Below are 27466 nucleotides of genomic sequence, written 5' to 3' on the forward strand. Positions count from 1 at the left end.
TTGGCTCTCCAGCTGATGAGAAAGGTGTTGGGGACTCACCTCGGCCACAGTGCCATTTACACCATGTGCCGTATAATGGAGGAGAGGTATGTCCCTGGGTTAAGCCCGTGTTTCATTAATGAACGTATGTTACCGTGACTTCGTTCTGATTCCTCTTCTTAACTCCCTTTGACCTCCACCAGGGTGTACATGGAGGACGCTCCGCTGCTGAGAGGAGCTGTGTTCTTTGTTGGAATGGCTCTGTGGGGTGCACACAGACTGCCCGCCCTCAAAAACACACCCACACTTGTTCTGCCATCATTCTACAAGGTAACGCAGACCAACATAAAGTCAATCAGGGTCCCTAAGAGATCTTTAAAAAGACCTCAGGTCAGATTTTTTTTTTAAATGTCAGGACTTGTCTTCCAAGTTTTATTTTTTACCAGCAAAGTCTCAAGAGGTCTAAAACTTGAGACAGACATTTATCTCGTTTTTTTTTATTTTTAATGTTTTTTGTGGATTTTCTTATTCAAGTGACAATTATGGCATTTACGCTGGTGTATTACTTCTGCATTCACAAACAACGATTTGAAGGGAGAAGAGGAAGAAGTGGGAAGATATTGGGCTTTAAGGGGAAAAACACAGATTCCCAGTGTCTGGCAGTCAATGATTACGAGGCGTCTTGCAAGATATGCAAAAAAGCATTTCAACTTTGGACTTTGTGGATCAACGTTGAGTTCGACATAATAGATAAACACAAATGCAATGTGATGAAAAAGGATAAATAGTTCTTTGGTTGGGTCTTCAAATGTCTTTGCGGGGAGCTCGGTTGTCGGAGCAGACGCGGTCACAGCCATCCCACACGGTCGTTCTCTGCCTGACTGCTCAGATATAGGTCAAAGAAATCTGTATGAAACAGTCTCACATTTTAAAAGTATGTCTCATGTTGTTATCTCAGCAGGAATCCTCATATTTGACAAAGAACATAAACACTAATGCAGGTTTAGCACTGACGTCAGGAGCCTTTTAGGTTGGATTATACAACATATTGTCTGATATACATTCGTAGATGATCTGCCACTGCTCTCACTTTGGTGTCCCATCACGCAGTGACTCAAGAAGATGTTAGAAAACTGAAATAGTGGTCTGTCACATTTCCCTGAGCTGCAGTTTTAAAGGCTTTGAACTTCACAAAGATATACAAATCACTTTAATTACAAAAAACCCATCAGATATTTTAAAGTACTGCACCAAAGGTAAGGTTATTTGTGTTTGATAAATTATTTCTTTGTTGTGACGATTCTTCTTGGCCAAACATCTCATGCCGTTGGAGAGCCTGTTTATTTCCCTTTTTGAATGGAGCCACGTTTGTAAGGAACATGCATTTGTGGGACGAGCAGCAGAGAGGAGTATACTCTCAGCACTCGGCACATGTTGATCTGTGTTTTCTGTTTGTTGCGCTGCTGCCCCTCTTCTCCACGACTTCTTGGACTTCACCTGGTTAAAAACAAATAAATATGCTCGGAGTACAACTTAATGTCTGTTGATGGACTTGTTAATTAGTCAATTTCCTTTTATAAAAAAAATAAAGGAAACTGTATATCTTCAGTTGCGTTTCTTTTTCTCCTAACATCTCTCATGTTACACTGCTACAGGCTGCTTGTACTTGATGCAATGAATTATATGGCTATGGTTAATACTGACATGATTTGGGATCCCTTCCACACAGGCCATGTCGTGTGCCAATGAGGTGGTGTCCTATGAAATCGTCCTCTCCATCACAAGATTGATAAAGAAGTACGGTAAAGAGCTGCAGGTGGTCACCTGGGACATCCTGCTGGGAATCATAGAGCGACTGCTGCAACAGATCCAGGTACACGCACACACACACAAACACACACACTGAAAAGAAGACGTACCATACAGAACAAAGCACATCTAAGATAACCATATTCCACGATCATAGCAAGAATGTGTACTCTAAAGAAAAACATCTAATGAAGTCAACATTAAAACAAAATCACATAAACATTTGCACTATGAAGTTTTATACAATAGCCATTCCTGAGGAGCTCACGTTTTAAAGGTAATTCAGTATGGGGTCCCACGTTTTATCAAACTTGTCTCCTCTAACTTCATCATAGAATGACATAGTGAACTTTAACTTGTTTTCTCCTCGAGACTTAGCCTAGCTCTTGTTCCTTTCACAGATGATAGGGAGTGCGGAGTTGAAGGCCATTGTCTATGAGCTGCTGACCACCGTGGAGGAGCTGTATGAGCAGAACGGTTACCATGGCTCCACAGAGAAGTTCTTCAGTCTGGTGGAGAAATGTGCTGATAAGAGACCTGTAAGCTCTTTCCATCCCGTCTTGTCCTTAAAGTGTTTTTGATTTTGTCCTCTTGCACACAGCTGCCTCTTTTTTAATCAATATTTTGTGTGACAGGATGCGTCAGTGCTGACACTCATCTCGTACAGGGCTCAGTCTATTCAGCCAGCCAAGGATGGCTGGATTCAGAGCCTTCACCGCCTCATGGAGAAATTCTTCAGGTAGAGGAAGACGCACAAAGAGAATAATGATTTATAACAAACGATTCAGTGGTCCCGTTTTATCGTTCTGTCTGTCTTTGTTTATCATCACCACGATTCCTGTTTCAAATTATATCTCTATTCCGTCTTTGCACAGAAATGAGACTCGCAGCGTGATAAGGATTAAAGTGCTTCACATCCTGTCCTTTGTTCTCAGTACCAACCGGCAGCTTTATGAGGTCTGCAGCCCCCCCCCCCCCCCACACACACACACGACTACATTTGTGTCACACACACACAGATTCATGTGGGATTGTTTGGATAGTGTTTTTTTTTCTGTGCAGCTTTACAATATGAAACCAAATGTCTTGTTTTTCTCCTTGATGTGTTTAAGGATGAGTTGATAGAAATGGTAGTGATCCCCCAGCTCAGTGGGATAGCTGAAGACCGGGATCTGGCGGTCAGAAAACAGGCTACCCAGCTGCTGGTGGACCTTGCTGAGGGCTGCAACACGCACCACTTTACCAGCCTGTTGGACATCATTGAGCGGGTTAGGAAATGCAAATTCACAAGGAGGGGGGGGGGGGCAGGCAGGTTTTGTCTTTAGGTTATCTTTAACCTCCCCCAACAATAGCTTTGTCCACTTCAGTAATATTAATATCCATTTCTTTTTCCCTGTGTAGGTGTCCAGTCGCTCTCTGGTTTGTCCAGGACCCCTGGAGGTTACAGAAAGAGACCCCACCGCAGAGTCTCCCATGGAGGACGTCAGGACTGCGATACTGGGCCTGCTAGAAATTTTGCAGGTACCCACGCTCTGTAAAGAGAGTCTGCTTCATCTGAATGAGGTTTATCAAAGATCTGTAGATATTTGATTGATAACTTGACAATAAGCAGCCTGAACACTCTCCTCCCTCTACTACCGCGTTATCACACAGCTAAGCCCCTCCCACAAAATGATGCACTCAACATGACTGGTACGCATTGTCTCTACAAAACCTCTGTTCCACTCAACACGTGACTCTAACACACACTGTAAGGGGAGGTGAATTTTTTGAGACGGCTTTGTTTTGATTTTTAAAACGAGACGTGTTATCCTTAGTTCGGCGCTGATTAACAGGTGGATGCGATATAACGGTTCATGATGAGGCTTAGAACCCGCCTCGGCTCCAGCTCTCAGCCTGTCCTTTCGGTTAACTGGTCTTCTGATTATTATTTTTTAAAACAAGGAAATATAAAGTGAAATGTTCGACAGGTTTTTGATCCTTCTGAAGCTTCAGTGATTTGTATAAACAACAGAAAAGAAACCATCATTTGAACTTTTGGGTTTCCATCATACAACTTTGTAAGAGTAATGCAGTGAGCCTGGTGATTAACGTCCATCCTCCTCTCTCCTGACAGAGCAAGCTTTACAGCCTACCAGCCAGTCACGCTAGTCGTGTGTATGAGTTGCTGATCAGTCATCTGCAGCTTCACTACAAGAACAAGTACAGTTCAGCTATTGCTTCCAGTATTAGACTGCAGGTAGGACCGCTTCATTTTCTGTCCATTCGTCTAACTCTTACTTCATTTTTAGGACCTCTTTTATTCAAACATTTATTTGCTGCTTTAGGTGTTTGACTTCTTCCTGATGATGCGGGCAGACTCTCTTCATCGTCTTGGAGTCCCAAACAAAGACAGGGCCATGAGGTTCAGCCCTTATTGCTACTGTGACACAGGGTGAGGAAGCACACACACAAACTTTGTTTGCCCCACAGCTCCTACCTTTATCTGCTTTGCTCATTTTAATTCAGTCAGATAAAGTGTGCAGAATAGTAACTCGTGTCTTTTGTTGTGTTAGGGAGCCTGAGAAGCGCGTCAGTGAAAAGAAACCTGCAGGTTCAACATCTCCTCCGGCCGGCAGCCCTGCTCCCCCCACTGCTCCTTCTGCTTCGACAGCCACAATACGCTCCGCCTACCTGCCCTACGCACCTGCCTTCAGTGTACTCCTGCAGTGCCTTAAGATGGTACAAACGCTTTGTTTAAGAAAACAGAGTGCTTGAAATTGTGTCAGACACTTTTTGAGGAGTGAAAAACACACTAATGCTCCTCGATTTATCTGCCCTTTTAACATGGATGACATATTTTCTTTAAGGTTACATACTCTCCTTTTCAACTTTAAATGAGTCTCAGAGTTTCTCAAAACATGTTTGTAAAGTGTCTTGGTCTAAATCCACTCTGGTCCTGTATTTGATCATGTCACAAACGCCTCTATTTCAGCCCAGCTCAGAACAGGCTGTTTCTGTGTCTGTAGCTTTAAATATGTAAATGAGCTCTGACCACGCTCTGGAAAGGCTTGGAAGGCTTGGGGTTTCTTGTACCATGCCCAGTTGTTTATGATGAGATGGCAGACTCAGAGGGCAGAACAAACCCCTAGATGTGGGGGGTATCACCCACCTAGGGGAGGGGTCATTGCCCTTTGTGACGTCACAAAAGGCAACTCTCCAAACAGCATATTTTGAGCACACGTTTTCTGAAAAAGCAAAAGAAAGACAGGATGGACTCATATTATTTGGGGTTTTGTCGACAGTCTATGGACACATATTAGTGTTAGAAAAACATGGTACGTTTATATATGACCATGAACTGACGTTCAATGTGTACTTTATGCTTCAAGGAAACTGATTGGAAGGTGCTGAAGCTGGTACTTGAAAAGCTGCCGTGGACGTTGCAGTACAAAGTTCTGCTGCTCACATCCCCTTGTAGCTTGGATCAGCTCTGCTCCGCTCTCTGCTGCATGGTGAGCTCAGAAGTCTCTACACATGCAAATCGACATGTGAACATATGTGAGTTCTTTTTATTTTTGTGCTCCTAGGTGACAGATCGACTGATCTCAGAGCGCCTGAAAAAGACGCCCGAGCAGTTTTCTCGCACTGACGTTCAGCTCGCCGTAGTTCCTGTCCTCACAGCGATCACTTCCTATCATAACTATCTGGAGCAGTCCAGACAGGTAAAAACACAAAGACATCACGGACAGCATGCTCTGGTGTATAGCATGGTTTGAAGTTTTCATGTTGAGTTAACTTAATATGCAGTCAGATGTTGAGGAGTAACAACGCATTACGTGCTCACATAAAGAGAGTCATTACAATGCAAATCGACCATACACCTGGAATGATGTCACGGTTGTGTTGTCTCTGTAGAGAGAGCTGGTTCAGTGCCTCGAGACCGGACTCATTTACCGCTGTGCCAAGCAGTGTGTGGTGGCTCTCACAATGTGCACTGTGGAGATGCCTGACATCATGATCAAGCTTCTTCCCGCTCTCATCGTCAAGCTAACCCACATCTCTGCAACCGTTGCCATGGCATCTCCTATGCTCGAGTTCCTGTCCAGTAAGCGCTAAAACTTTTTATAAAAGCTCATTCTTTTCTCAAAGTCCCATCTCCCATTGTTGAATGTTCAAGGTGAGTCAGTCTAATCGAAACCTTCTGTTACAGTGCGAGAACAAAAATGAAGCTTTCACGATGTTTCCTTTCTGTTCTCCTTCACAGCTCTGGTGCGCCTACCCCATCTCTATGCCAACTTTGTAGCTGAGCAGTATGTCAGTGTGTTTGCCATCTCTCTTCCCTACACTAACCCTTCCAAGTAAGTAAAGACCAAGGTGCTATACAAATAAAGATTGATGATTGATTGACTTGACACACTGACCTTTCTTCAATTTTCAGGTTTAACCAGTACATCGTGTCCCTGGCGCACCACGTGATCGCTATGTGGTTCATACGCTGCAGACTCCCCTTTCGCAAAGACTTTGTTCAGTACATCACAAAGGTTTGTCATGGATTCCTTTATCACTTGCCTTTGGTTTTTTTTATAGTGTAACAATAAATTAAAAACACCAGTGTCTGGAATGTAGCTTTGTACTGAACATGCACAAGTGTGGTGTTAGAATTTATTTATTCTACTTCTTTGTCAGGAAGTTTATGATTGGCACTGATGTCAATGTCTTAGTCAGTCTGACGTTGTCAATTTTTTCTGTACTTCAAAATGTTTTAAACACAATCTCCACCATTAAAAATTATGGATTGTATAAAAAAAACAGGAAAACATACAGATCTCCAGTCATGTTTTTACTCACAGCTGATTAGGATTATTAAATATTATGATTCATATTGAGATGTCCTCGTGTTTTTGTGCATTCCAGACCGTGTGCAGGAGTTTGCTCGGCATAAAAAAAAAAACAAACGAGAAACTCAACAAGATTAGCTTGTGAGCGCCTCTATGTTCGTTACTGTGATTTAAAAAAAAAAAAAAAAAAAGTCATTGAAATAATTCAACTTCTACTAGTATTGCATCAATGTTTAACCTTCAGATATCACTCTAACCTTCTAAGTCAGTGGTGTCCAAACTTTTTTTCTTGCGGGCCAAAATTGTCGCGTTAGAATCGCTCACGGGCCACAGGTTGATTTTTTTTATAAATATTGGAAGGAACTTTTTGTATTTTGACCTCTTCAAAAAATAATGTAAATACACAATAACTAATTGCAGTGGGAAACTGTTGTGTTCTAATTTTTTGGAAAGAATTGTCAGGCTTCTATGGGTCTCCCTCACTAACATGAAAAAGAAAAAGAGAACGAAATATGCCATCTGATGAGGCCTGGGGCCAAAATCTTCTGATTCTTCGATTGAAGTCAAGGGCCACAAAAAATCCACTCAAGGGCCACAAATGGCCCCCGGGCCGCACTTTGGACACCCCTGTTCTAAGTAGTATTCAGGAGCTGCTGCTCACTCTGTGTCGCCTGAATCTGTTTTTCAGTTTCTATCTTTAAACTCATACGCCCTTCTTTTTATTCAGGGTTTGCGTTCCAACGCCCTGCTGCCGTTCGATGACGGCCATGAGCAAAGTTCCTTTCGTGCCCGAAGCACCAGCCTCAACGAAAGGCCCAAGAGGTAAAGCATCCGTGTACACACACACACACACACACACACACACACACACACACACACACACACACACACACACACACACACACACACACACACACACACACACACACAGCGGCAGGTGCTGATGTACAGACCAGCACCGGACACTGACCATGTGGCCGTTGTTGTCTTAGAGGGTTGCCAAGGTAACTGGGGACTCGGCATGACTGGTACTGTGGGGTGATTGACACATTGACTCCTCTCAGGTTGCCATGGTGATCATTAGTTCATTTTTACCTATGGTTTACGGCGTTTTACACATATAAATGTTTTCATTTTTGCCACAAATCTCATTCGAATGACTTAGTGGGGTCGCACAAAACAAGACGAGTCCCTTTGTGATATAATGTAAATAAACGTCCTTTAACAATTCAACTCTGGGGAGAACGAGAGGGCTAAAGTTCGGGTTATTAGAGAGCGCTGCATTTTGGGGTTCTTGTATCTTCGCCCTCTTCCTGAAGCGTCTCGGTCAAGGTACGTGATTGGAAACGTTGTGACAAACGGCCGTTCTCCTGTCACATGCTGCCATCTCGTCCGTTTAAAGACTTGACATTCAGCGAGCGACAAATACACCGTTTTTTTCACACAGCTGTATGGATGGAGGCATTCTCATCTGCACAGGATGTGAATGTTTCTCAGTTGTCTGTGTCTTCACTGCTCAAACGTGTCTGATGGGTGATCACAGAGAAAAGGAGACTGATGAGAGGCTGTGACTCAGCAGACCTAACGTACCATTCCTTCAAACATGTTGTGACACGTTTTAAAAAAAAAAATATATATATATTTTGTGATGAAGAGATTGGGACTACAAAAATAACTGTAGGGAGTGTGAAGGGACTGTTTCGAACAACCCCATCTTATCCCTGAAGTAGGCTGTTCCCTGACTTTCCTTTCCCCTTTTCTTTTTGCCCCAATATTCATTGCAGCGTTTTACATTTAAATTCCTCCTTATCTGCTGTGGAATGACAGACGGTGTGTTTTAGGGAAGTGGTAGATACGAACCTTCGATTTACGTTTACATCAAGTCCCTCCTTTAGTCTCTTTAGCGTCCTAACACTGTATTTGATTCCACAATACCTCTTAACAGCCTCGCTGATTGTCACCGCTTCTATAATTTTTATTTATATCAGTTTCTACAGATCACATCAGTGTGCCATCTTTTGTGTTTTTATCCGTCATCCAGCAACCTGTCCTTGTGCTGCTCATCCCCTCCTGTCCGGTTGAAGTAATGCAAGTCAGATGTTATGTGAATGAGCTCTGATGGATTTTTCATAGTGAGCCTTGATATACAAACACCATGAAGTGCGATCTCCCTTCAGTTTCATTCGGTGCTTCTTTCCCCAGATTGTAAAGTCTGTGCTTGTAATACTCCAACCTTCAGGTGTAACCAGGCATTTCATTTTTCAGTTGTTTCCTTTTTTTCCTCCCATGTGTTTTAACTTCCATGATTTCAGGCCTGAGCTGAGTTCATCCCTACTCTTTTACTCTTCCTGTACGAGTCGTTTGCTTCACAATGTACCTGCTGTGTGAAATAATGTTTATTTTGTTGCTCTCCTGAATTCTTTCTGTGTATTTTCTTTTATCAGTAGCAAATAGCTATATTACCCTCTGCTGGTCTGTTTTTCCCTTTAAGTTGATGTTTATCCTTTTTATTTTTGCTGACCTTTTTCTTCCTCCGCTCTCCTGTGATCTGATTCATGGTGTTCACTGCTGTTAATTTTCACCTTGTTTTGTTTTTCTTTCAATTCTTCATTTGTCCCCTCCCCTGCCTCCTGCGATTGGGCGCTGTGTTGTGGTTGTGGTTTTGGGGGGTGGTCATGTCATCCTGGAAACTCCCTCCATCGCTCCTGGCCCCCTCCTTTCTCCTGTGACCCCTGACCTTTGTTACCCTGTCCTCTGTCCCCTGCGTGGCGTGTGTCCTTCGGTCACCTGCTCGTGTTGCTCTGGTGCTTTGGTGACAATCCCTGCTGTCTCCTGGTTTACCTGTACACACCACGCGCCCCCCCCCCCCTCCCACATTTCCAAACCACACACCACCCTCACGATGACCCACCCCCTTGCTGTCCACTGCCACCACATTGCCGACCCGGGTCCTTTCCCCTTGCTCTTCGCCGTGGGTATTCATCACCGCCCAGTCTGCGGGCAGCTAAAGTGGCGAAGGCGGCAGCGGCTGTAGCCAATAGCAGCAGCTCTCCAGTTAAAGAGCTGAGGGACCTGTCAGCCATGGACGCTTTCCGCTCCCGCAGCATCAGTGTGTCGGAACATGCGGTTCGCAGGTTAGAGAAGAGCATTATGGGTAACCAAACAAAAAACAAACCAAACTCTTGTTGCTTCCTCCATGGGATGGTTCATGGGGTCAGGGTCATTGTCATGCGGGTCCGTTTGGTGGGCGCTGGGTGTTTTTTTTTTTTTTTTTGGAAACCCTGAGCGGGTGGTGCATGCTGGATGAAGGTTTCATGTGTTGTCCCTTTTTGGTTTGTTTTGGGCTGCAATCATACGTATGCGGTTTTTTTTTTTTTTTTTTTTTTTTTTTAATTGTTTGCTTTTGCATGCAACGTTTGCAGAAGACATGTTTTGATTGTTTTGTTTTTGTTCTAACAGAGTTTGCTATTCTTCTTATTTCCTTTAATTTTGGTGGGTTTGCGTTTGTTTTTGCTGGGCGTATTGCTGGTTTTAATTTGCCTAACAAGAAATTAATGGCAGGAAGGGACGGGTGCAAAGCATGCGTCGCCAAAGCAACGGGGTCTAATCCTGATTGGCAACAATCACAACGTATCACTGCGCCTCCCTTCCTGAGGGGAGGGCTCGTCTGCGCCCTCGCCCGGTGACAACAGCAACACAACTGCTCAGGCTGCTTGCCCGAAATATGATTTGCTCCATTCACAAACACACACTGTGATGCTACAGTATGACCATGGCAATCTCCCAGTGTGGGATTTTAGGACGGGCTGATAGAACTTCTAGATGTTTGATTGCACACACACACACACACACTTGACTTACCTTCTGTTTGATTGTCTCTGCTTGGCTGACTTGCTCGAGTGAATGACAAATGTTTGATCTAATGTTGCAGCTGCGTCACTTTGATGCATGTGTCATACCCTCCCTAGCCAACAGATGACAGTAAAGCCCAGAAGTTAGATGTTCAGAAAGTCAAACATGACACTTGATCAGACTGTACTGTCGATCAGTTGAACGTGCTTACAAACCTGCTGCTTTACTTGTTTGACTTCGAACAGCATGACTAGAGATTTAGATTTTTTAAAATACTTTAAGGCACCTTCATTTCAAATAAAAAAAAAAACTGAAATCCTTTTGTGATTTTTGAGAAACAACTGATAGAAAATACACTCTTCAAATAGGCAGCATTATTTGAAAATGTGTTCTTGACTTGAATGAACTAAATGGGAACACAGAGCAGTTTGACTCTGTGCTTCAGAGGAGAGCGTTTCATGGTCATGTTGTTCGGAGGTCATGTTGAATAAAAAGAACGGTAAGTACTTTGGTGCATGTGAACGCTGGGACTTGGTCTGAGTTGGATTTCTTCTGCTCGCCTCTTGAATAAATCCTCTTCCTGAATATATCAATATATTTCACATTTAACAACGTTCAAACAATTTGTGAACACATCCAAACAGGACTTACATGAGGTACGTTTTAATGTAGGTGCAACCTCAACACTATTTATGTTACATCTTAAACTATTTCATATCTCAAAGTCCACCCGCTTAACATAGAAACGTCTTCTCGTTAAGCAATCCTAGAAAAGAGAGATTTGTTTTAATGCTCTCTTTTCTCCCTCAATAGTTTAGATTTGTCTTCCTTTGAAGCTTTTTTGCTTGCTGGTGTTTTTCTCAGGATGAGGCTTGAACACAGCACGTCTGCCTTGTTGACTTCCCGCTGTGCTGAACAAACACACATTTGGACTGTTGTTCTGAATCGTTCGAGTGTCTCAGCAGCAGCAAGCAATTTGATTTAATTTTGACTGAATTCACTACTTACATCATCACAGGCTTGGACGAGACTGTTTTCTTTTTTTCAAGGGGTCTTTTAATCTGATTAGCGGGTAGAGCAGGCTCTGATGGTTGTTGTCAGTTCCAAAGAGGGGCTCTGCACTCAGCGGTGAATACTAATAATGAGATTTGGCTTCAGTTTAGAGATGAACTCAGTGAATCACGTTTACTCAGAAAGGCTTCTGCCCGCTGTTTTTTCTGCAGTCTTTGATTCATTTTATATACCAAAACATAGATCCCTTCTGCCCTCTACACAGAGCTTATTATCTATAAGGGAAATAAGCAAAGGGGTGTCGCAGCTGATGAGACAACCTACGCCATGTCCCAGCGTGTGTGTGTGCTTCAGAAAATCTGTTATCTGTTTGTACCTTTGTGTCTTTCAAAGCTTGCAGTGCATGTCAAATACACGGAAACATGGACTGTGTTTTTTTTTTTGTAAAGCATTTGTCTTTGTATGCATGCTGCAGCTTGCATGTATTTGTGTGCACTGATCAAATGTTAAGATGTATCCAGAGCCTCTCTTCCGACTCTGTCGATCTCTCCGTTGTTCATCCTGTTTTCCCCCCGTAGGATGCAGACCTCGACCACCACCTGCAGTCTGGGCTCTGCCGATGAAAACGCGGTGACTCAGGCAGACGAGGGGTTAAAGACGGTCCACCTCGAGCTCACCGAGACCTGTCTGGACATGATGGCTCGATACGTCTTTTCCAACTTCTCCGCTCTGCCCAAGAGGTTGGCGATGACTCCTTTTAGTCCTGTTTAAATGGGAGTTGGCACTTGACAGTGGTGACGTGAGAAGAATTGAGAGAGGTCGTCATGATTGGATTCGTTTCTCTTAGGTCTCCGATCGCAGAGTTCCTTTTGGCAGGGGGTCGCAGTATGACTTGGCTGGTTGGCAACAAGCTGGTGACAATAACAACCAGCGGAGGAGCCAGAACTCAAGCCATGCTCGGCCTGGACATGGCCGACCGGCTGGGAGGCGGAGGGGAAATGACAAGGTGATGCAAGCTCACACAATAAATGAGTAAAAAAATCCTTTCAGTTTTTGCCACAGGCCGAGGTTTGTCTCCGTTTATCGATCCAAGTTACACTCAAGTTAAATTCATTTTGGAAGCATGCTTCTGTCCTTGGGGGATATATTTTGAAAAATGACTTTTTGTTTACCTTCATCTTCAGGTCAACCGTTTAGCTTCACAAACATCTGTTTACAACCAAACTTGGTTCTGTTGAAGTCGTTCTGTACATGTTGCTTGCAGTCATTAATTACATCAATGTTCAGACTCTGAATCAGACTGAATGAATTACATTAACACTCACCATCTTTACCACCACTTTATTTAACTCTATATCACAAGATACCCTCACCTTCACTCTGCACCTTCCTGCACACCTTTTCCATTACTCATACTTTACAACTTCAATTGCTTCATGTGATCCTTTTTGTCCCTGCATGTTTCATCGTGGGAGGAGATCAAATAAGCAGGACGAGTACTGCTGCCCCCCGGGGACAAATAAAGTTTTTGGAATTGATTTGAATTGTCTAGACTAACGTGTAAACAATACAAGCAATAAACTCGAGTCTGATTCTAACATGGCAGTCTAACACTTTTTATGTGGCTCCTCTGTAATCATTTCCTCTCTATGCTCCTGCAGGTCTGATCCATCACTGCACACCCGCATTACCAAAGAGGCTCCAGCTAAACTGGAGTCTCAGTCAAGCCAGCAGCACAACAGAGCTACACGCATCCGAGTCCGCTCCATGTCAGGTAACAAATACTCAGCTGCTGCGCACCTATTATTCAGGCAGCGTTGATGATAACAAATAAGCCTTAACATAATGTAAGCTGCAAAGTCAAGTCTTTCTGTGTTTGTTCCAGGTGGCCACGCTCTTCGTGCTGGTCCTGCTCAGAGCCTGAGTCCTCTGGTGTCCCCCTCTGAGGGGGAACTAGCTGCTCCGCTTTCTCCCCCCTCAAGCTCCAACCTGGACAGTCTTGGTCCCCCGTCCTCAGCCTCTGCCACCCCGTCTGCTCCTCAGCCTCTCAAGGACAACCCCAGTCTGGCCGAGTTCGTCCCCATGCTCACACAAGGCTGGGCAGAGATCTTCATTCGGAGGCCATCTGGTATGCAAACTGCACTCAGTGCAGTAACAACAAGTGCAGGAAAAACATCTCACTGAAGTCTTTTTTTGGTTTGTTATTTCAAAAGGTTTATCTCTGTGAATGTTATTAGGTTCATGAGTAATAACACAAGACCATATCTGTTATCTTCAAAGCTCCTCTGAGGAACTTTTATATTGTGTTGAACTTGACAAGCACTACAAAACAGTGTCTTATCTCTGCTGGTTTTTCCCTGTACATTTTTGTGGAGTGTTTTCTGATGAGAGGCCAGTGGCTCTCTAACTTTATATGTAGTTGAAATGGTTAATGTAATCAGAATACAGAAATCCTTTGTGTTGTTTTTCATCCTGGTGTACTAGTGAGCTCACACGTTTGCCTCTCTGTCGGTCCTCACAGGTAACACGAGCTGGCTGATGTGTCTGGAGAACCCACCGAGTCCTTTCTCCTCCGAGCTTGGCAACATGCCGCTGCAGGAGCTGTCCAGCGTCCTCATGGCCATGGAGGGTGTGAAGGATCCTCCCATCCAGACAGCCAGCGCACCCGCCAGCACGGCTGCTCCTGCACCAGCCACCGTTTGTGAAGCCCTGAGCCAAACACACGGCAACGTCGGAGGGAAGGCAAACTTGATCCAGCGCTCAAACACTGGTGAGTTGCTGTCTGCCAGAAAGTGCATTTATACTTTTACCCTTGTTATTTTTATGAACCTGAAAAGTCCTGATGTTAAAGGGATACTTCACCCGTTTACATGAAGCTTTGTATCATTAGAAACATGGTAGCAGTGTTGAATGGTCATGAGTCCAGCCCTGCAAAAGCGTCATTTTGCATCACATGAAGAAAACTTCCAGGCAAAGAAAAACACATTTTTCTCGTCTCAGGGCAAAATGAGGGTTGGATTCACGACCATTCAACACTACTACCATGTTTCTAATGATACAAAGCTTCATGTAAATGGGTGAAGTATCCCTTTTTAAAGTGTATCTCAGTCACTCATGACTGCCTCTCTTCTATCCGCCTGGCTGCTTGTCTTTGGGTCCTTTTTAAGGGGCCAAAATGACTTTAAGTACTTTGCTTGAACCTGAAGGTGATCAATAGGCCTTTTGTAGATTTGCTCAGGTCAGTGATTGTCAAAGATAATTGATTTGACACACACTTTTATTTTTCTGTGTGAAGAAGCCTCTGATGCCAATTCATTTGTTCTTTTTCTTTTCTTCCTCTGAGGCTCACCTTCTGTCTATTTGTCTTATTTTATTTGTGATTTAGCTTCAGTTTGACTTTCTTCACCTCATCACATCCTCTTTTTTTTCATCTTTTTCATTCATGGTTTTTTCTTTCCATTTGCTTTCTGGTAATTTTTTTTCTTTCTTTTTTAATTTTTTTTTTAATCTTTACTCCCATGACTGTTTGTGATTGGTCTGCGATGTATTATGTGGCCTCATGTGCCACCGACCTGTCTTCTGGTGTCCTGCCTGCAGTGGGCGGCTCTCTCTGGTCCTTGGGTTTGGGCTCTGCCCCCCCGGGCCCTCCGGCCCCTGGCAGGCTGCACAGGAGCATTTCCTGGGCAGGTACCATCCAACACGTGTGACCCCCCCCCCATCCCTCCCCCTCCAAAAAAACCTCTCCTGGTGTAGTGTATTTCTTCTGACTTGCACAATACAGTGGTTTGCCAGCACCAGCTGAAGCTGACTTTTGATTGGCACGTGGCAGGCTGCACTTCCCCTTAAGGTAATTAATAGAGCCTCCATTATGTCCGCATTTGATTTAATATAGAACATGTAGATTTGAACTGTACTTTCGAGATAAGCTCTGATGAGATGTACATTATCAGTATTTAATGAACGACGTGGAGGCCTGTTCGTCTGACGCTGGCCTCGGCCAAGTTTAAAGAAAAGCCAGCGGACACTCGGTGAAACCTCTTTGCACCGAAGGACTACGCTCAGTGTTGGGATAAGATATTCCCTTTAATTTTTCTTTGAATTATTTCTAAATTGGTGGCGTTTGCAGCCAGCTGAGTTTTTTTATAGGCCAGAAAAGACACAGGCGAGGGTTGGGCTTCTGTTGCCATGGTTACTCATCTGAGATGCCGTCTGCAGCGCATGGATTTGGAACAGTGAACAGACCGTTTAGCTGGAACTACTTAAATCCATCAAAAGTCAATGAAACAACCATGTGACACCCTTCAGCCAATCAGAATCAAGTATTCACTCAGACCATGTTATAACCTGAATTATAAGTAAGCAACCATGAGGGAACTTGGTCCGTCTGTTTTCTGTACATGACTAACTCGGTGGTGCTTCAGACCGGCTGTGTTATTTTAAAATATTGTGCAAGTGAAGGAATCCAGAATTTCTGTTTTCCCCGTCAGTCTTCTATTAACCACGGGAGAGAGGGTCCTCTGCCAGTGATGGTGAAGGGGTGCCTGCACTTGGATCAATCAGTCCAATGACACCTAAAGATGGATCATGATTTGTTTAATGTCGTCCCAGTGATTTGTTCTTAACTCCTAATCATCTTCTCTAACTCCCAGAAATATACTCCCAGGTTGACCTTTTAACATTGACCTCCTCATGTTGTCAACAGGAAAGCCCAGACCTCATCCAACTTGTTCTCTTCCTTGCCTTACTGGAGTCCTAGTAGGGCGATGAAGAAACTTTCCAAAGCTGCTGTTTTCAGGGGGCGTGCAGGGGGGCCTGGTCTGGGCTGCTGTTGTGTGTTTGGGCCGAGATAACCAACCGAGCAGATGCATGCGCCTGGAGGGAAAACAATCCAAAGTAGATGACGCAGTAATGAATAGATGCTGGCTGCATTGATCCGTCTTCGTCTTTGATCTCAGTGTTTGTTGGTCGGATTAAATGAAGGTCTTGATCTTATTGTCTGTTCATGTGTGCATACGTTTGTGTTTGCCTGGCTGCCAATGAGTTAATGAATCGATACACAAACATCTGATTCTGTTTCATCTTACCATAATGAACTAGTCCTGTTGAACTTAAGATAGATGTTGGAGAGAATGTGTGCGAGGTCTTAATGTCAAAATAAATACTGACAGCTTTGTTTGGGATCCTTACACCTGTGGATACTAACTCTGTGTGTGCGTGTGCGTGTGTGTGGTGGGGGGAGAGTTCCAACAGTTTGGGCGTGTCCACCTTCAAGCCATGTGTTTGCTGTTGTGTCCTGCTGTAGACTCTGTTGTGGTGCTGGAGGAGGGCTCAGGCGTCACCACAGCACCCACCCCGTCTGATTGGCTGGAGAGCGAAGAGTTTGAACCAATGACGTCTGATCCAATCTTCATGTCTGCAGACAAGTTCACAAAGATCCCGCCGCCTGGATCGCTCAGCAGGGTCGGTGTCTGTTTTATTGTTATTTTTTTATTCTCACTTTATGCTCACAGTAAGGAGGACAATAGATGGATGGATGTTACAGCAGCAGGACATCAAACACACAATGTTAGTAACAAAACATTATAACATGGAATACAGTAGAAAAACACTAAAATATACAAAATATAAAAACTAAGAATATATAAAAATTAACTACGACATTTGTAAGTCCTGTTTAACTGTGTAAGAAACGGTGATGACAGTTCTCAGTGAGCAGTATTGATATTGTTAATAAAAGCATGTATGAGAGAGAGAGAGACGGAGAGCGAGACACCGGCAAGTGCAACAATGGGTTGTTTCCGCTTAGCAGCTGCTCATTCATCACACCTCTGTAAAGTAACATCTGTGCCGCAGCATGTTAAAGATACACATCAAAACATGTAAAGTCACACGACTATCAGCCCAGATACTTCCAAGGTGTGAAGCTCAGATTAGTGTTTACCTCAGCAGGTGGGTCACTTCCTTGTTCTTTGATTCTCAGCTGTTACAGATTCCCCTCCACTCCTTCTAGGTGTTTTTATATGTATAATATTTTTGTTCCCTGGTAGCCTGTTGTCTCAAACTGCTCCTGTTGTTTTTTATTTGCACTTATTAAACCATTCTGATGTCTTCCATGTTTGCCCATAAATTAGTCTTCTAAAACAGTTTCTTCATTTTGAATCCATCTGTTTTTATAAAATCTATTTCCCCCCCAGTCCTCCTCCACTTCCAGTCAAGATGATGAAAAATCGACACTGGAGGAAGTCAGCGAAGGAGCGATTCCCATCGATCAGCCCGCTGCTGGACCCTCCACCCCAGGCAGCCAGGGTCCAGAGCTTCCATTCCAAGCCCACCCTCAGTCCCAGGGTCATGGCCTCAACAAGTCCAGCTCCTCTCCTGAGCTCCAAACTTTACCTGAAGCCTTCTCCAAGGCCGCTATGGAGGCCGAGATCATGCCGGGAGATGCATCGTGGCCCAAAGCACCTTCAGACGGCAAGGCCCAGCCTCAGCTCCAGCAGCCTCCCTCAGAGAAGGAGAAGGTGGAGGGAAGCACAGGGGATGTGGCTAGCTTAGGAGGTCAGAGTCAAGGGGGTGAAGGCGCAGGAGTCATTTCATCTCAAAGCGGAGGAGGAGGAGGAGGAGGAGGAGGAGGAGGAGGAGCCAGGTTGAGGTTGGAGTTTCCAGCACCAGCACAACCTGGACCAATCTCTCCAAGCGGAGGCCACCGTCCCCGGGGTCACACCATCTCAGTATCAGCGCCCTCCTCCAGGAGGGAGAGGAGGACAGAGAGGGACTCGTACCACAGCCGACCTGGACCGAGCAACACAGAGAAGATCTCTGGACTGAGTCCCAGGTACTCTGAGGTTAACGCAGAACTCCAGTTCTTCTCTGCCAAATAAATGATGTAATGTCGCAGCGATCCTCTGCTCCAGTTCTCTGATGCAAAGTGGCAGCATGCCCAAGAAGAACCTTTTAATCACATCTGAGCTTTTAAACCAAGGGGTTGTTTGGGATGATGAAAGAAAGAAAGAAAGAAAGAAAGAAATAGGAAGTTTAAATCTGTCTTCCTGCACTTGAAAATGTAAAAATTTGAAATTAAACGGATTGCTAAAACTTGAGAGAGGTTAAGCCCAATTAGCTGGTTATAGAACAGACCGGAATTAATATTGATGGCCCTTTTTGACCTACAAAAGCAAACGAGACCATTATGGATAAGATTGATTATCTGTATGACTTTTCTTCATTTTTTTGTTCTCTCTCAGCTTTGTCTTCCTGCAGCTCTACCACTCTCCCTTCTTTGGAAATGAAGCCAACAAGCCTCTGCTGCTGCCCAAAACACAGGTGAGTTCACCTCTCTGCCTATCCAGGAAACATGTCCCAGTTCATAGGGAGGGGTCGCTGACACTGTTTCATCTTCGCTGAAGGTAATAGACCGTGCTGTGAAGGTTCTGGACCAGATGCCTCCATATGACACCCATAAGATCGGAGTCGTGTTTGTAGGAGCCAGTCAGGTAGGAGACAGCTGATGGATTTTTTCCCTGAATGTTCTCGGTCTCATCCATCCTGTGCTCTGCCTTCTACTGTGCGATCCTCTCCTCTGTTCTCAGGTTAACAATGAAGTTGCCATTCTGTCAAACGAGTACGGCTCGAACCGCTACGCCGCCTTCTTAACGGGCCTGGGCAAATTAATCCACCTGAAAGACTGTGACCCCGACCAGATCTTCCTCGGAGGGCTTGATCAGTACGGTGACGATGGAGAGTTCACCTACTGCTGGCATGATGACATCATGCAGGGTGAGCACGCGTGCAAAACAGAGGGGTGGAAGGTTTCCGGTAAATGTCTGGAAACTTTCCGAAAACATATTCCAAATTGGAAACTTTCCTTGGGAATTATGGGAATTTAGAGGAATTAACTGGAAATTGAAGATAATATCAAACTGTATCACATCCAAGCATAAATGTTTTTGCATGCAAAAAAAACCAAAAACCTTTTGATGACCTTTTGTCTGTGCAGCCATCTTTCATATAGCTACACTGATGCCGAACAGAGAGAGCGACAAAGGCTGCTGCAACAAGAAGCGTCACATTGGCAACGATTTTGTCATGGTTGTATACAACGACTCTGGAGAGGAGTACAAACTGGGCACCATTAAGGTACACACACACACACACACACACTTGAACAAGTTTGTCAAATCTGCAGTAAATATTTCAAAGTTGGGACGTGAATGAAAACACTGATCGTGTCTGAAAAACACAAGAACTGAATCTTTGATTGAAAATGGCACAAAGACATCTCAAATGATGGAGCTAGATAGCCTAGCGGTTATGTTGCATGCCCCATGTACACAGGATGAAGTCCTCAGCGCAGCAAGCGTGGGTTTGAATCCAACCTTCAGTCCTTCACTATACGTCAACCTCTACAGTCTCCCCCCCTCCTTCATTTCCTCTCTCTTCATCTGCCCCAAAAACAAATTGAAGAAACTGGGAAGTTGAATGAAAAGATGAATGCTGAAAGAGCTTTGTAGTTCAGAGACGGAGGACAAAAGATGTCATTTTGAAAGAGGAATGTGTTACCATTGTTGATATATGTAAGATTTCAGCCGCTCAATAGTTCATGGTCGCGTTTGTCTTTTTTATTTTCGCTGCATAATGCTCCAAACATTTTCAGTGGGAGCCCACTCAGGACCGCATCAAGGCCATTTCATCAGCGTTTTTTGTCGCGCTGCACGCAGAATATTATTTGGCATTGTCCCGCTGAAGTAAGCAAGGCCGTCCTTGAAGATGAAGTTCTTGTTATTGAAGCTATTGTTGCTCAAAAATCTGAGTATGGTTCAGCCTTAATGGTGCTTTCACAGCTGTGAACCGTGTTCCTCTCCTCTTTAGCGCAGGGTAAAAGGCTTCCAGGACCTCAAACAGAGACATTTTGACTCCTCAGATATTGGAACAATTTTCCACTTTGCCTCAGACGATCTTTTAATGAGCTTGACCCGAGAGAAGGAACGATGACGTTTCACTGACTGAGTCACTGCCGTCTGTGGCTCACTTCGTATTGTTTGTCTCTGAACCGGACGCTCGTGGGTTCGATCGCCAGCTCCTGCAGCAACATGTCAGATGTGTCCTCGGGCAAGGCACTCCCGCTGCTTCGCCTGCATGAATGGGATTAGTTACAGTTTTTACATAGCAGCCTCAGCCATGTGTGGATCTGCAGGTGTATTATTGCTTTGAGTTGTCAGGAGACTTGAACTCAAGTCCACTTAACCATGAAGATTTTGTCTTTGTGTAACTTTCATGTTTAAAGTTTTTCAACAAACTTTTTAGGAATCGGGTCGTTAAAATCTCTGACTTCTGTTTCCTCTCGTTAGGGTCAGTTCAACTTTGTAGAAGTCATCATAAAACCTCTGGACTTTGAATGCAACCTGGTCACCCTCCAGTGCCGCAAAGGTGAGCGGATCACTGTCTCTTTTCTTTGTTTGCGCTTTCTTTAATGTTCTTCAATAAAACATCGTCTGCTGCTTTTCTTTTTCAGACCTGGAGGGCTTGGTGGACACAAGCGTGGCAAAAATAGTCTCCGACCGCAACCTTCCTCTTTTAGTCAGACAAATGGCTCTTCATGCGAACGTACGTCTCTTTCTCATTCCTCTCTCTCACGCGCTCTCACACACCTACTCAACTGCTCTTTGTGTGACTTGCAGATGGCCTCTTTAGTGCACCAGTACAGAGCCAACCCATCGGATGCTTATGCCTCTAAGTGGTTAGCCAGATTACGACACATTAAGAGGATCAGGACCAGGGTAAGAAGCGTCGCAAAGAGCCTAATAAGTTCCCTCGGCCACACTGCTTAACGACACAAGGATTTCCTCTCGTGATTCTAATCCGCCTTGCCGTCTCTCTGCTCCTCTTCAGGCTCAGGAAGATATTCAGTCTCGTTCGACGCCCGGCATCTCGCTGACTCAAGGACACACTCAGCAGAACAAGTCGTTTCAGCAGAGCTCCCAGGCAGCAAACACTGAAGCCTCAGGGCAGCGGAAGAGACTCGTCTCAACAGTGGATGATTTCACTGATTTTGTTTGATTACATTTGTTGTCCTGCTAGTGTACACACACACACACACACACACGCACGCACACACACACACACACACGCACACACACACACACGCACACGCACACGCACACACACACACACACCTGCCTTAGAGCTGAGGTGACTTTATTTTCACCTCTGTGCGTGGGAGACGACACACTGACTTTGACATCAACCAATTGGTACTTTGTATTGGAAACAGGAGGAGGTATTACAAAGGCGTATTTTGTGATGAGGTATTAATATGTGAAGACTAATTTCAGCATATTTTTCAAAACTTTTGAAACGCTAATGCTTTGCACTTTTTGGAACTGATCGTAATGTTTGTCATGTGCAACATGAGATGAGTAAATCTGTACAGACACTACATTCGAGAGCAGGTTGTGTTTGTATGTAAATACACGTGTGCAATAAAAAGGACTGATGTTTGGCGGTGGCTCTTGGTGTGATCACTTCATTTCAAACAGTCGACATGCAGGAGAATCACCACAAAGTATATGATTTTAGAATTGGACACCCAAACCACTTTATTATGCACAGTTCAGCTGTCAAACTCTTTATTCGACTTTGTCAAGTGCAAAAGCAAGAGAAGTGCTACAAACGCAAAATACATATTTGAGATACAAGAAGAGCAAAGACAAACACAATTTAAACACAAAGCATTACAACTGAGACAAGAAGCTGGGCTTTGGCACCATGTTGTTAAACAGCAGGAATATGACGTCTAGTGAAGCGTATGAAATGTGTGAAGAGCTTTGGCTGTAAGGCTTATAGTGGAGAAATGGAAATCTTTGGGGTTGGTAACACCAGTGCTTGACTTATGCGTATGATTCTGCAGCACATAAACAATACTGATCATGAAAAGCAAAAAAATATAAATACACCACAAAGCACCAACATATACAGAAATGTACACCTCCAGATGAAGTATGGGTCATTTTTCATTTGTTGCAGGAAAGCCTGACACGTCACAGCCCATGCAACTGGTCGAGCAGGAAAAGGTCAATGTTTGGATTTTTGGAAGAACAAAAAGTTTGAAATACACTTTGGCATGCTCGTTAGTACCTGCAGCATTCTTTTTTGGTTTAGGAAAACTCTGCTCTATCCAGTTTCTCGTCAGAGTGGAGGATTTTGAGACGTGTGCGGGAATTTCAACACAAGATTAATCCTTTGCGTCTGCAATTTTAACCCCCTAGTTTTGGTGATCCTGGATGTCTTTATAGGGTTATTATGGGGGGAAAGGGGGTGGATTCCCTGAGATCTGCCCACTAAACACAGGAAGTACATGTGTGAATCAAAATAATGTGTTAGAAAAAAAACAAAAACAATAACAGGATTAAATCAACCAAGAGCAGTCAAAGGAAAAATACAACTGCGAGCGATGGCCTTAACACCTTGATAATACTTCAAAAACATCTCTATTACGTAGCTGTTAACAATATGATATGACCACTTGACACATGGGAGTTAAATATGGCATTGGATATCAGTTCCATTAGGAAATAAAGTGCTAAGTACAAAATGAACGAATGAAGTTCATGGCATGGTAAAACTCAGGATGACGCAGAAGCTTTGGCAAGGTTTATAGTTAAGATAAAGTATGAGTGAAGCTCTCTCTATCGGCTTAGACACCAAGCTTATTATTTTGCACCAGGCCTCACCAAAACCAACACAATTTACACCAGGACAAAAGTGCTTTTACATTACAACCTCGACAACACAATACAAAAAATATACATATTTTTTAAAATATCAGACTCGGAGTCATTATAGCTTCATGATGGGGAAACGTTCATACATGTTCATGTCATAAGTGAAGGCACTGCCTACCTGCTTCCTTAACTTTCATCTCCAACTAAACCTCCCTCTTTGTTATTCTTATCTTCTGTCCCTTTTCCTGCAGACATTCATGCACTTTGTTCTTCTGTACTTAAACCAAATGTTACAACTTCTCTTTTCTTTATTATTATTTTTTTTTACTACCCTTCATCTGCAGATGTTTCCTTGTTTTCATTTGAGGATGGTTATATATGCACCCTGAATAACTGGCTGCTGGGAGCCCAACAACCCTATGTGTGTATTTGCATACTTCAATATGTTCGCTCTTGCACCTCAGCAGGTACAATTTAATTAGCCCATCTGTGCCTACAGTGTAATGTCTAAGCATGTGTGTACCTGCATGTGCGTATATCTATGCACTGCAGAAACTCCAACCTTAGCAAGAGCATTCGTCTAATTTCTACCTATTTAAAAAAAAGAGGCCTAAATTTCTTAAATTAAGTACAATTATCTGCCAACACAGCCAACTGATTTTGACTTGGTTTGTGTCCTGAAGAGAGACGTATTAATACATCTCTCCCCAGCATAGGCAGATCATTTTACTTATTGCAGCAGTTCAGGCCCCATTTCTCTCCATGAATGTTTTGACTAAGATTTGAGTTTTTGCAGTGTGGGTTATAAAAACATGACTGTTATCAGACAGGTCACGAGTACCCATGGTGACCAAAGTATAAAAATATGACAACATAACTGAGATATCAACACAATTCTTCCTCTGGGATAAAAAACAAAACAAAAACTGATTGCATTGTCTGCGCTTCAGCTGATTCAGTCCTCTGGTGAGCACGAGCATGTGCTCCTGTCAGTGACCCCACAAGACCACCAGGGTCACACGGGGTCAGTTTTAGTCTACGAAAAAGAGAATAAGGAATAGTTCATGGTTTCGTCGTAGGCCCTAACTTGCCTGTCCAAAACCAACCTAGTGACCACCTGGTGACCTGCACCTTGTTTCAGAGAGAACTGAACTGTTATTGGTCAGAACACTGCTCATAAACCTGCTTAGTTTTACATCTTTCATATCAGGAAATGGGGGCAAAACCTGCTGCCCCCGTCTTCCTTATTTCCTTAACTCAGCATTTACTTTAATTATTTTCCACGTTTCCCGTTCCTCAGGATTTTGGGTGTCCAGGGCCCTGCCTGTCTAGATTGGGATGTACCTTGTTTTTGAGGGGTGGGGGTTTACGTTTCCGCTTGCGTGTAGGTATTGTGGTTGTGTGTGCTGGGTGGTTGAACAGGCTGGAGGACGGGAGGGTCTCTCTCTCTGTGGGTGGGTCCCAATCCCCAGCTGCTGGCGTAGTGGCAGGGGTAGAAGGGGTTGGTGCAGGAGTGCATGGAGGTGCAGAGGGTGTTTTGGGTAGTGGGACACGTGAAGGGGGAGTGCTGGCTGATGAAACGGGAGAGGAAAAGCCAGACGCAGATTTATCTTTGACTGGTGTAGGCGGAGGTGCACTAGCTAACGGTTTGGTTGATGATTGAGGAGTAGTGGCTTGAGCAGTAGCAGAGGATGGCTGATGCTTTAAAAAGGGAGCGAGTGTGGCTTCTGTAGTCTTTTTGGGGTTAGAAGAGGTGTTTCCAACGTCTTTTTTAAGTTCACTTTTTTCTGTCTTTTTCCCCTTTTTGCTCCCTTTTTGTTTTTCTTTGCCACTTTTTCGATCTCGCCATCCAGTCGTGTCCTTCTCCTCCCCTTTGGCTGTATGCACTGCCTCATTCTTCCATCCCTGACCACCAACTTCTCCCTTCTCCCGCCCTCTACTCCTCTTTTTTCTGTGGGATCGCTCCAGTTTACACTCCACGTGGTACAGATCCTCTGTGGCAATCGTAACACGGTCGAGCTGTTGTAGAAGGGCGTCCAGCGTAGGAAGGAGCCTCCTCAGAGACGCTTCGGTCTCAGCTCTCTCCCTCCAACTGGTACCTCCCATTATCACTCCTGGGCCAAGCCCCAAACCCAGGCCCAGGCCGAGTCCCAGGCCGATTCCAGGGGCTTCTGTCAGGCTGCAGGGACTCGAGGAAGTAGGGCGCCACGAGGCCTCAGAACCTCCATCGACGCTGTCTGGGGTGGCAGGGGAGTCAGGACGGTCCAGCGGTGGCAGACACAGGGACTTACAGTCGCTGGTGGAAGACGAGCGGGATGGTGGTAACTCCATGCCCTCAAAACGCACCTTGTGACGAAACTAAGAAAAGCATGAAGGACAGATCAATAAATTGAGTGAATACTGGGAAAGAAACTTTTTTCTTTCTCTGAAAAATCAAGGTTAGATATGGAAGTGTGAAAGTAATAACAGTTTTAGCTATGACTCATAAAAAGTACCTCCTTGGCCCTGCTGAGCCCCATCCACATTTTGAGCCGACGCAGGAACAGCTCAACCATCTCGTAATCTTGGAGATCTCCGGCAGGACGGTACAGCTCGGCTCTCGCACGCCGGTAGTTCCTCAGTAACACAGATGTGAGCAGCCAAAGTAACACCAGCCGAAGTATGGCAAAGCTGGCATGGAACAACAGCGAGATCACAGTGTTTGAGGGACCCGTAGTCATCCAGGTGGGACGCCATGACAGAAGACCACGTCCACCAGCACCCAACAGAGACCGACTGGCTGAGCTCACACTGCCGTAGCCGTCCAGTACAGAGTGGAAGAGCTGAAGAAGAGAACAATGGATGAAAAGGTTCAACATTGTGCCAAAGAAAATCCCAATACATTAGAGTCTCTTTTAATTAAAATTAAAAAATGGAATCCTGACAAGCAAGAAATGACAAGAAAATGAATGAATTGAGATTTAGGGATTTGTGTTTTTCATTAAAAGAAAGTGCTGAAGATTCAATCTCAAGTCGTGAAATTTACAATAAATCACTTATGCAAATAAAGAGGATGTATGGCGTTGATATAAATGCGACCGGACAAAAAGAAAAATAAGTGTCTCCACAGATCTGTGATCTGTCAGTGAAGTGTTTGAGAATACAGTGCAGTCTGCAGTCTCTGTTAAATAGACACACAGACTTGATTTGTTTTCTATAGCAAAGCAAACACTTTGAATTTGCTTCAAAGACCACATTAATCACACTGAGACAAATCCACATTTTTATTCAATGACATTTTACATTTTTGTTCCTTTAAGATTTTTTTCTCCATTTCATTCTTTTTTTGTTCCTTTTCAACTGTATTAAATGAACTTCCTGTTTCATTCTTTTTATCTCTCGTTGTTTTCAACCTTGCCCTCCATTTTATTAGTATTTGAGTTGGTCTTTGTTTAATGGTTAAGTCTTTCTGTTGATGCGTGTTATGCACAATGTGTTTTATTTGGTCAATGTGCCTCTATGTGCTTTACGAGGTTTAAAACTTAATGATGCTGGGGTCGCCGGTGGCGCAGCGGCAGTGCGCGCGACCCCACGTATTGAGGCTCAGTCCTCGCGCGCGGGCGGCCCGGGTTCGCGTCCGGCCCGGGTTCGCGTCCGGCCTGTGGCCCATTTCCCGCATGTCTCTCCCCACTCTCTCCCCCCTTTCCGACTCTATCCACCTTCCTCCCTCTATCATTAAAGGCAAAAAGGCCCAAAACAAATCTTTGAAAAAAAAAAACAAAAAAAAAAAAACTTAATGATGCTGATAATATACACACTTCAAGTTACGCAGCACTGGAAGGGCGTCACATTTCTTATCTATGTTCTTGTGCCAGATGCTCTTTGGACGTGATTTATCCCGTGTTTTGTTTTGTGAATGAGAAGCGTGGGCTGGCATGCAACCAAGATGTGAATGAGGCCTGAACAAATTCACATCTGTGCTCCACACATTTTAACTCCAACTGTACCTTCGGCTTCACTCTGAATAACACCATCAACAACTATTTCCTTTTGTTTGCTTTGTCCGTGCTGTCTGGCAGCACAGCGGAGGCAGTGATGCTGCTTTTATAGTTGTTAACAATGACGATGAAGCTGTGCTATGCAGTCCGTGCTTAAGTGAATGTTTCTACAGTAAGACAACCCTGAAAGTCGCCATCCATGAACGTATATAATGTTCAAGTTTACATGGCTTTTTGTCTGTGTGTTGTGTGCAGTCTGTGTTCTGTTTTGTTGTGTGTGTGTGTGTGTGTGTGTGTGTGT

At 44.2% G+C, this 27466-nt stretch overlaps 2 protein-coding genes across 3 annotated transcripts in view; one reads left to right on the top strand and one right to left on the bottom strand.

Moving 5' to 3' along the window:
- tsc2 (TSC complex subunit 2) overlaps positions 1-27466 on the top strand; it is a 137896-nt gene that overhangs the window by 5050 nt on the left and 105380 nt on the right. Inside the window, exons 10-43 of one of the 2 annotated variants that reach the window (XM_079336842.1) lie at positions 13-86; positions 183-309; positions 1709-1852; positions 2190-2327; positions 2424-2527; positions 2664-2745; positions 2901-3056; positions 3190-3309; positions 3905-4027; positions 4116-4222; positions 4344-4509; positions 5160-5282; positions 5358-5492; positions 5686-5875; positions 6035-6128; positions 6209-6311; positions 7336-7430; positions 9602-9742; positions 12050-12211; positions 12319-12477; positions 13133-13245; positions 13357-13599; positions 13993-14241; positions 15069-15158; positions 16774-16931; positions 17666-18303; positions 18713-18791; positions 18875-18961; positions 19058-19244; positions 19465-19604; positions 20816-20894; positions 20980-21071; positions 21146-21244; positions 21357-21548. In XM_079336842.1, the coding sequence (XP_079192968.1) occupies positions 13-86; positions 183-309; positions 1709-1852; positions 2190-2327; positions 2424-2527; positions 2664-2745; positions 2901-3056; positions 3190-3309; positions 3905-4027; positions 4116-4222; positions 4344-4509; positions 5160-5282; positions 5358-5492; positions 5686-5875; positions 6035-6128; positions 6209-6311; positions 7336-7430; positions 9602-9742; positions 12050-12211; positions 12319-12477; positions 13133-13245; positions 13357-13599; positions 13993-14241; positions 15069-15158; positions 16774-16931; positions 17666-18303; positions 18713-18791; positions 18875-18961; positions 19058-19244; positions 19465-19604; positions 20816-20894; positions 20980-21071; positions 21146-21244; positions 21357-21524 (4965 nt within the window). In that variant the 3' untranslated portion in view covers positions 21525-21548. The remainder of the gene's footprint in view (positions 1-12; positions 87-182; positions 310-1708; positions 1853-2189; positions 2328-2423; positions 2528-2663; positions 2746-2900; positions 3057-3189; positions 3310-3904; positions 4028-4115; positions 4223-4343; positions 4510-5159; positions 5283-5357; positions 5493-5685; positions 5876-6034; positions 6129-6208; positions 6312-7335; positions 7431-9601; positions 9743-12049; positions 12212-12318; positions 12478-13132; positions 13246-13356; positions 13600-13992; positions 14242-15068; positions 15159-16773; positions 16932-17665; positions 18304-18712; positions 18792-18874; positions 18962-19057; positions 19245-19464; positions 19605-20815; positions 20895-20979; positions 21072-21145; positions 21245-21356; positions 21549-27466) is intronic. The other variant, XM_079336841.1, reaches the window with a different exon arrangement.
- Positions 22077-27466, bottom strand: part of pkd1a (polycystic kidney disease 1a) — a 64738-nt gene continuing 59348 nt past the window's right edge. The window contains exons 55-56 of the mRNA XM_079336840.1: positions 25684-26010; positions 22077-25546 (exon numbers count right to left, since the gene is read on the bottom strand). Of these exons, the coding sequence (XP_079192966.1) occupies positions 24485-25546; positions 25684-26010 (1389 nt within the window). The 3' untranslated portion in view covers positions 22077-24484. The remainder of the gene's footprint in view (positions 25547-25683; positions 26011-27466) is intronic.

Source organism: Symphodus melops (assembly GCF_947650265.1).
Source record: "Symphodus melops genome assembly, chromosome: 2".
Classification (NCBI taxonomy): domain Eukaryota; kingdom Metazoa; phylum Chordata; class Actinopteri; order Labriformes; family Labridae; genus Symphodus; species Symphodus melops.